Source organism: Melozone crissalis, unplaced genomic scaffold (genome assembly GCF_028551555.1).
Source record: "Melozone crissalis strain CALT ecotype California unplaced genomic scaffold, PUWL_Pcris_2 ptg000035l_1, whole genome shotgun sequence".
NCBI lineage: Eukaryota > Metazoa > Chordata > Aves > Passeriformes > Passerellidae > Melozone > Melozone crissalis.
This window is the reverse complement of record NW_026535813.1, coordinates 13,135,586-13,144,936: the sequence shown is the minus strand read 5'-3', so window position 1 is coordinate 13,144,936 and position 9,351 is coordinate 13,135,586. Positions and strand designations below refer to the sequence as shown.

Genomic DNA, 9,351 nt, shown 5'->3' with positions numbered 1-9,351 from the left:
TAGGCGAGATGCCAGCGCTTCTCTACCACATTTTTCTTCTACTACGCAGCTGCTACATTGAGACGGGCGGTCAGGAGTGCAAGCACTCACAGCTCGCATAAAGGAGTGGTGAGGTCACTGCCCCAACTACCCCCTGCCCTGCCCTGCCGCCACTCTCCGCCTTTTCCGCCCGCCGAGGGACATTTCAAGGGCACATATATATATAAAAGTATGCATCTGTTCCCCCATCGCTTAGAGGCGCAAAAGGTAAAAGACGCCGGGACACTTGAGAAGACCGGCGGGGGAAGCAATTCCCGGCCTCGCCCCGCTCCGCCTCCTGGGCGGGGATCGTCGTAATAAGAGGCGGAGCGAGCTACCGCCATTTTGGGCTGGTAGTGGTTGCTTGTGTGTTGTCTTCTGTCTGTTTCGGTCTTGCCTGAAGGAGTTGTTGCTGCTGTCGTCATGTTCTCCACCAGCGTGGCTGCCTCTCTTGCCCGCTCCCTTCCTCGGCAGGCCGGCCTGGTGAGCGCATTCTCCCCTCCCTGCAGTGAACGAAGGTGGTGGGTGGGAGGCGGCCGCCGCCGCCGCCATCTTGGAGGCAGCGGTGAATTTGAGAGGTTGCGGCCTCCCGCTCTCGGGAGTTTGGGATGGGGGATTCGCCTTAGAGCTGGGTGTCAGCGGGGCCAGACCTACTGCTGAGAGAGCGAGGGTGCCCTTGCTTGGGAGGTGGAGGCGGGGGAGGGGGGGCCGGGGGGGGTGTCTAGGGGACGGCCTGTCCTTCCCCGGTGATGTCGCTTGGTGCTGTTGGGGTTCAGGTTGATGTCTGAAAGCTGCCCGATCCCAATCAAGGTGAGGGATTTGCACTGCCAAACTTTGCCAGGTAGTGGGTTCCCCCCCCCCCCCACCCCCGTGTTGGTAGGGAAGAGTGAGGATGTGAAGATCTGTCCCGACCTGTTCCCGCTGGTGTCCCTTGAGAAGGTGAACGGAGGAGACGCCTGCCCAGGCGTTCAGAGGAGTAGCATTAACGGTGCCTGGAGCGACACTGGGAGCTTTACTTAGGACATAAGATAATAACATTTTATTGCATTTGTTATCACAGATTTGTTTTGGTTTTTTGGTCGTTATTTTTGCTCTCGTCTATGTTCTAGCCATACCAGCAATTCTGCCGATAAATTTTTTTTTTTTAGGAAGGCCAACCCTTAGAAGACACAGTATTATTTCTCTCTTGTGGAGAACCGTGAGGGTTGTGGTGATTTCTTTCTGCCCCAAGCATTTGGTGTTCAGCACAAAGTTGGCAAGCGAGAGGAGGTGTTGCTTTGGGATCTGCTGTGGTACTTTGGTGGTGACAGCAGTGCAATGCAGAAAAATGCGGCAAATAACTTAGAGCAATCTCTTTTACCAGCTGTCCTTGCTTAGAAGTGCTGGATTTGGTTCCATAATTAAAACTTGTGATTGGAGTGCTGTGGAGCTAAACTCAAAACTGAGAGACATTAAATTTATAAGCTCATGATCAAAAATGTCACAGTATTATCTTTCAACCTTTTTTTTTTTTTTTAATGAATGAGGAAATTTTACTGTTACTGAAACAATTACTTGTTTTAGATTCCCAGAAACACCCTGGGTGCAGCGTTTGTTGCTACAAGAAACCTCCGTGCCTCCAAAACATGCTTTCAGAAAACTGGTGAGTCTGAGGAAGGTCTTCATATAACAGTGTGGTTTAAGAACTTGGTCTATCAGACTAAAAGGAAATTTGAATATGGTGCATGTATCAGTTGACAGAATGCTTGAGGACATTTATGTACTGACAGTATTTAACTGAACTTTTGCATAGTCACGTCCAGCAGACTTCACTTTAATAACTCTTTAGATTATGCCCAAACCAAGGAGATGTCACATGTCCGTTTACACAGTTTGCCTGCTTTGTGAGGATTCCATTCAGAATTATTTTATTCTGATATTCAGAACTCTTGCAGAATTATTTGGGAAAATAAAAAGCCTCAAGTTCTACTTTTCTGTCTTGTTTGTAAAAGTATGAAGGAACAGATGACTCCCAGACCTGCTAGTGTTTTATCCTTTAGCATAGCTTTTTACTGCCAGCATTTTGGTGTTTAGAGAAAACAGTGGCCTTGCACAGCTGTGTTTTTGATAGTGGTTCATATACAATTTTCAAAGTGGCTTGGGGTTATTAAATGTATTAGGAAATAAAAATTTCACAATTTTATTTACTGTTTCCTGGCTGGGGAAATAAAGAGTTGTTGGAGGTACACTGCCAAACAAGTTTGAGGAATATGGGGAATACATTTTTACAGCTTATATTGAACAATTTGCTTCTTAAATGTATCAAGTTCCTTTAAATATATTTGGATCTTGGATTGCAGATCACAGGGTGTTTGATGCCTCCAGTTTAAGTAGCCTCTCTGCAAGTGGAGTGACAATGTCTGTTCTTAGCCTCTGACTAATTATTTAATTTCTTTTTAGAGCAAGAGATTGTTAATAGTGTAAGGCATGAAGGAAACTGGTAACTAAACAGTCATCAGTGTTTTAATTGGAGCTGTCATGTAATGATGTGTTGAAGCTGCTTTTCTTAGCTGGGAATACAGAAGCTGTTATTTATCTTATGCATCTAGCATGTTGCTTGCTAGACTTCGTGATATACTAGAGAGAGCACCTTGGCCTGTGAATTCAAGACAGGCTTACTGAATTCATATCTTGCCTTAATGTGCTAAGTCAGGTGTGAAATGTCTCTTTCCAGGTACTGCTGAGGTATCCTCTATTCTTGAGGAACGTATTTTGGGAGCTGACACCTCTGCTGAACTTGAGGAGACTGGCCGTGTGCTCTCAATTGGTGATGGTATTGCCCGTGTGTATGGCCTAAGAAATGTCCAAGCAGAAGAAATGGTTGAATTCTCTTCTGGATTGAAGGTAAGCTTTCACTAAAGCAGTTTGTTTAGCCTAGAAATATATTTTTTTAAAAAATAAGGACTTTAAAAGGAGAATGAGACTGTTCTTGGAGGTACCCATGTGAACCTCTTGCAAACTTAATTTCACCTTTAATAAGTAGTAACTAATGTAATGCTACAAAAAGCAAATATTCTTTGAATTCATAACACTTTGCTTTCAGCATCTGGTTCTTGGCTAACACTTAAATTTTGTGTGTCTTTATCTAGGAAGTAGAAGAACTAATCTTCTATTGGATTTTGTTTTCTTTTGTTTCATGCTGGCTTTTTTGTTTACTGTTGAATAAAAGCCTTGTTTTATATTAGAATATAAAAGCTGTCTGACTATTCTGAGAGTACTGCAACAGCTCTTATAAGTTTTATAACCTAACTCGTCTTGGCCAGAGAAATAAGCTAGCATTTTTCCCTCATACAATTCCTAGGCAAGAGATAAATGTTGTATTTGAATCCTGCTTATCCTTTCTGTTCTTTTTAGAGAGATAAATGACAATGCTAGACTGCTGCAGTATAATTATGTGGTAAGTTGAAGGCTTAGGCAGGCAGGTTCTCTAACCAATATGGAAATAGATGCATTGTTCATAAAAGCAACACATTGACTATTGTTACAAATAAGATTGAGGTAGATTATGTGGCATACTCTACACTGTAGAATGATCACGTTGGTATTAAACTGTGATAGTTTTTGTAGATGTTGGTATGGGTTTTCTCAGGATAATGTGACCTTCGTCCTAGGGTATGTCCTTGAATTTGGAGCCCGACAACGTTGGTGTTGTTGTGTTTGGTAATGACAGACTGATCAAGGAGGGGGATGTTGTGAAGAGGACTGGTGCCATTGTGGATGTTCCAGTTGGGGAAGAGCTGCTGGGCCGTGTTGTAGATGCCCTGGGTAATCCAATTGATGGGAAGGTAAGTGTAACTAGGTGCTTACTACCTCTGCTTGTATCTATGTGATACAGACTGCAACAGTTTTTCTTCTTTTTAAGGGTTCTGTTGCATCTAAGATGCGTAGGAGAGTTGGCTTAAAGGCCCCTGGGATAATTCCCAGAATCTCTGTGCGTGAACCTATGCAGACTGGGATTAAGGCTGTAGACAGCTTGGTGCCAATTGGTCGTGGCCAGCGTGAACTGATAATTGGTGACAGGCAGACCGGGTAAGTTAAATGGCCAAGCTAAAAAAGTTTCCTTTAAGAGAGATTTGAGTGCAGTGTGCACCAATGTACAGAACTGAATACAAAACTGTGTAGAGGTTGGGAGAACTGCAGGCAGCTTAACTTACCAACCTCTGTGTTACCCAGGAAAACTTCAATTGCAATTGACACAATAATCAACCAGAAACGTTTTAATGATGGGACAGATGAGAAGAAGAAGCTGTACTGTATCTATGTTGCAATTGGCCAGAAGAGATCTACTGTTGCTCAGCTGGTGAAGAGGCTCACTGATGCAGGTACAGATTTTTGAAGGTGGTTGAGCCTAGTAACTAGTAACATCCTGTTCTCATTATAATGCTGAATACTGCTGTGACCTCTCCTAGCTGCAAGTATAGACAGAATTCCTTTTTTGATTAAATGAATGAACTACTTTTGTGGACAAGAAATCTTTCTAGGTATCTGGGGGGAAAACAACCCCCTATTTTTGCTACATCGCATTAGAAGACTATTTTGAGGTCCCAAAACTGCTGAGTTTTTTCTGGAAAAGTCAGCAGACTTTTTTTTTTTTTTTTTTTTTTTTTTTTTTTTTTTTTTTTTTTCCCTAGCAGAGTTGAAAGGTTCCTCTTGGCAGGCCTGGTGACAAGCTATGGCCTACAAGTATTTTTATGGACTTGATGTGTTTCATATGCATGTAAGTGTGAATGGCAGTTAAAAATTTAAGTGGAGAGACTTGACTGCCCAAACATAAAGGATTAAATGGTAGCATCTTTTCAGGAACAGTTGACCAAGGCTGCATATGTAATAGGGCAACAAACATGTTAATTTAGTACAGTGGGCTTTCCTGTAACAATTTAGTGGTGCTGCCTGGGCTTGCCTTAGCAACTTATTTCACATGTTTGTTGCATTTGCTGATTACAGGCATGGTGAGGTAATATACTCAGTGGTGTGTTTCTCCAATTCTTTACAGATGCCATGAAGTACACTATTGTGGTGTCTGCCACAGCATCTGATGCAGCACCCCTTCAGTATCTGGCTCCCTATTCAGGCTGCTCCATGGGTGAATACTTCAGAGACAATGGAAAACATGCGTTAATCATCTATGATGACTTGTCCAAGCAGGTCAGGAAACATTGTTTATAGGCCTCATAGTCTAACATTGGTGTTTATAGCTGTAACATCACCTCGAGTTTAGAAATCCAAAATGTTAAATGAGCTTCTGAGGTCTGAAAGCTTTCTTTATACCATGCAGGCTGTTGCCTATCGTCAGATGTCTCTGCTGCTGCGTCGTCCACCTGGCCGTGAAGCCTACCCAGGTGATGTGTTCTACCTGCACTCTCGACTGCTGGAAAGAGCAGCCAAAATGAATGACTCCTTTGGAGGCGGCTCTCTGACCGCCTTGCCTGTCATTGAAACTCAGGCTGGTGATGTGTCTGCTTACATTCCAACCAATGTCATCTCCATCACTGATGGACAGGTAGGACTTCTTCACATCCCAGTGCACATCTTTGTTATTTACTGCCAGCTCTCTGAGGAGGCTTCCAGGCTTCTGACCAAGATAATAAAACAATTCTCTCTCTTACAGATTTTCTTGGAAACGGAGTTGTTCTACAAAGGTATCCGTCCAGCCATCAATGTTGGTCTGTCTGTGTCCCGTGTAGGCTCTGCTGCTCAGACCAGGGCTATGAAGCAGGTAAGCATGAAACTACTGCTTCTCTTGCTAGAGATGAGTAGTGTGTAGGCCTTCCAACCCATTTCACTCTAAAGAGCTGTGACTAGAGAGGGGATAAAGCTTTGGATTCCTTAGTGTTATGAAACTATAAAAGAACAAACTTTGGGGATCTCTTTGATATTTTCATTACTTGTTAAATGAGGTGGGGGAGAAAGGAAAATAGGAAAATAGTATCTGCATAAAGATGTAGGGTTATGTTTCTGTATGCTGAGCTGGGTACTGATCTAACTAGAAATAGAGAATGCTCTCTTAACCCTGTGCTTTTAGTCCATATATGGAATTAGAGGTTTAATATCAATGGTTACTGTTTTAGGGAGGCATGCTTATATTAAAAAGTGGGATATTTAGAAATGCAAATAATCATCTGTCAGAATCTTGAGATTCACTTTTCTGGGATAGAAAGTAAAGCTGTCTTATGACAACTGTCATCTGAAGATAACCTGCAAACTCCTAGATACCTTTAAAAGGTGATCAAACTCAGTCTCATCTGTATCTTGTGTTGTAGGTGGCAGGTACCATGAAGCTGGAATTGGCTCAGTATCGTGAAGTAGCTGCCTTTGCCCAGTTTGGCTCTGATCTGGATGCTGCTACACAACAGCTGCTGAACCGTGGTGTACGTCTGACAGAGCTTCTCAAACAAGGACAGTATGGTGAGTGTCTTGAACTTAAAAAGTCTGCATTTCACATTAGTCTCTTGTGCTAACAAGATTGGTCTTTGTGGCAGCATTTACCATGTCCATTCTGTGCACATGGTCAATGCAGACTTGCTTGAACCATGTTGTATATATGCAGTTGATCTTCAAAGGAAGGACTGCATAGTACTGGTGTGTCCTGATGTGAGAGTTACTGGTGGCATGAGTGCTCTCTTTTCTGCAGTTCCCATGGCTATCGAGGAACAGGTTGCAGTCATCTATGCTGGTGTAAGAGGTCACTTGGACAAGCTGGAGCCCAGCAAAATTACTAAATTTGAGAGTGCTTTCCTAGCTCATGTACTGAGCCAGCACCAGGCCCTCCTATCCACAATCAGGTATGATTTATCCTGCTTCATCCCAAGGATATTGATTTGATGGCTGGAGTGCAGATAATGGTCCCTGTACTGTTAATTTAGTGTATCCCAGAATATCAGGCCTTAAGCTGCCCGCACCAGAAATGGAAATTAAATCAGCCTTCCAGTTGTCCAGAGCACATCTTCATGACTTTAGTTCTTAGGAAATCCAGTTGATGCTTAAAATGGAGAAAGGGTCTTATGTTAGTAGTACAAATTCATGCATCAAACAGAAATGTTTTAATTCATCTACTAATTTTGTTAGAAACTGGAAGGTTTGCTGTGAAGCCTTTTTCTTTGTCTTAGGGATTGACCATCTATCTATTTCTGTGTCAGAAGTTTAACTAAACTCTTTCAACAGGACTGAAGGGAAGATCTCTGACCAGACAGAAGCTAAGTTGAAGGAAATAGTCACAAGTTTCCTGGCTACTTTTGAGGCATAAACATAAAACTGTTCAAACAGACCAGGCTCTTGTGATCCAGTGCTCCAGTTCAGTCAAAGATTTGAAAGCATGTGCAACTTGAATGTACAGATCTCAATGACAATAAAAGTTCCTATGTAAAAAGGCTTGTATATTCTGATTGCCTTCTGGCTAGCTGCTTTCACCTTTAAAACTGTGGAGGACTCCCTGTGACATGTACTTGCTTAAAAGAACTCTGAAAAATTGGGGGCATCTTAACTCCCCAGCTGGATCAAACTCCCCTTACATGAACGAGGAGGTGTAGTGGTTAGTTTCTGGAGCTATGACCACAGTTCTCATTGTGACAGCTGAGGATTGCTCTTGCAGTTTTCATACTTTTTGCCAGACAGCTGATCTCTGAGAAAGGCATTCAGCTGGGGAAACAAGTTATGTTGTCTTGTCATGGGTGGTAACTAGTTGGACCTCACAGGAATCTCTAACAGCCTGATACTGTTACAGAGTATTTCTTAGCATTGCTGTCAAACCTATCCTGGGGCCTGGCTTTTGCAAGATGGGTTCTCTCAGAACTGAGGTCCTTGTGTCTCAGGACAACTGTAGTTGATTCTACTTCTGTCAGTAAACTGTCAGCAATTATTAGTGGGCGGGAGGGAGGTTATAATACCAAAACATTGCTTTAATTTCCCAACTTCTGCATGCCATGTGAGGCATTAGATTCCAGTGTTAGACCTATCTGGGATGTAGGAAAGTTAAAAGTTGCTCTACTTTGTATGGTGTATTCAACTTCACCTGGTACATTGGAGCTTGGTCCTTAATCCTTGGTGAGCTTTTGTGCTGCAGTTACCTGTGATCAAGACTGCTCTTGAGGCTGTTCACTTTGTTCCCAGTTAACTTCCTTCACAGGAGCATCTTGCCTCCCAGTTTGAACCTGCTGTGTTATAAGCTGCTAGAAGCATTCTCACTCAGTTCCAGGCTAACAATCTGCTCTGTTGTACTGGGTCTGACTGAGGTAAAGTTCACAGCTGTCACTGACATCTTTTCATAAAAATCCTTTCTTAAGGATTTTTCCCCCTTCTGAGAAGCTGAGGCCTCAGCAACAAAATGTAAACAATGGTTATCTGCTGCTGTGGAATGCAACAGGTGGATCCGTGATTGGTCTCGGGTGGATGTTTGGATTTACTGACCACTCACGGCAGAGCTGGGTCTCACTCTCTGCTGAGACACAGCCCTTTGTTATTCATTCCTTTTCTATTCTTAGCTTAGCTAGCCTTCTGAGAACCTTCCTTCTATTTCTTTTTAGTATAGTTATAATGTAATATATATATCATAAAATAATAAATCAAGCCTTCTGAACATGGATTCAACATTCTCGTCTCTCTCTTCATCCTGCAACCCTTGTGCCCACTGTGACACACAGCCCTCACAGTGCTGTGCTTTGCATTAGTAGCTGGAAGGGTGTTGGTAACAGGCCAGTGTTTTGGCTACTGCTGAGCAGTGCTGTCCCTCTGACATTCCTTCCCCCATCACAGGGATGGGAGTGGGCAAGATCTTGGGAGGGGACACAATCATGCCAGCTGCCCCAAATTAGCCAAAAGGATATTCCATACTGATGCCTTTTGGGACTACCTAAAAACAGAAGCCAGACAAAATTAAGGGACTAAAAAGCGGTTTTATTGGAGGGCCTTCAGGTACATTTTGGGCAGATGAAGCCTCCCCCAGGGGCTACACCCAAAAAATAGATGACGGGTCACAGGTTTTCATACTTTTATAAGTTTGGTCCATTTACATATAGGGGGTTAATCTTCCAATTACAGCTTCCAGTAATGAAGTAATTTACCCTAAGTTTGCTCTCCCTTCAACTCACTTTTGTTTATGTTTCTTGGGGCCTGAGACAGTAAGGTGTCCTTGATTCTCAGGCCTAGCGAGAAATTGTTTTGTCTGACCAAAATGGGAAAACAGTAGCTAACTGTATATGGAGTTTAGAGTTATACACTAAAGAATTGCAGAATTACAAATATATGAAAAATAGAAAACCTAAAATCTTAAGGCATCAATACCATATGATGTCAGCTCAG

At 42.8% G+C, this 9,351-nt stretch overlaps 1 protein-coding gene across 2 annotated transcripts; it reads left to right on the top strand.

The window, feature by feature from the left end:
• Positions 1-441: 441 nt before the first annotated feature.
• LOC128941433 (ATP synthase subunit alpha, mitochondrial-like) lies at positions 442-7,300 on the top strand. Of its 2 annotated transcripts, none has more exons than XM_054283197.1 (12): positions 442-501; positions 1,582-1,660; positions 2,732-2,901; positions 3,669-3,776; positions 3,920-4,086; positions 4,231-4,379; positions 5,051-5,202; positions 5,333-5,557; positions 5,666-5,773; positions 6,318-6,462; positions 6,689-6,839; positions 7,219-7,300. In XM_054283197.1, the coding sequence occupies exons 1-12, from the start codon at positions 442-444 to the stop codon at positions 7,298-7,300; spliced, it is 1,596 nt and encodes a 531-aa protein (XP_054139172.1). The 2 variants fall into 2 exon arrangements, with proteins under 2 accessions (XP_054139172.1, XP_054139171.1); XM_054283196.1 differs by having other exon boundaries at positions 3,669-3,842.
• The last annotated feature ends 2,051 nt before the right edge of the window (positions 7,301-9,351 follow it).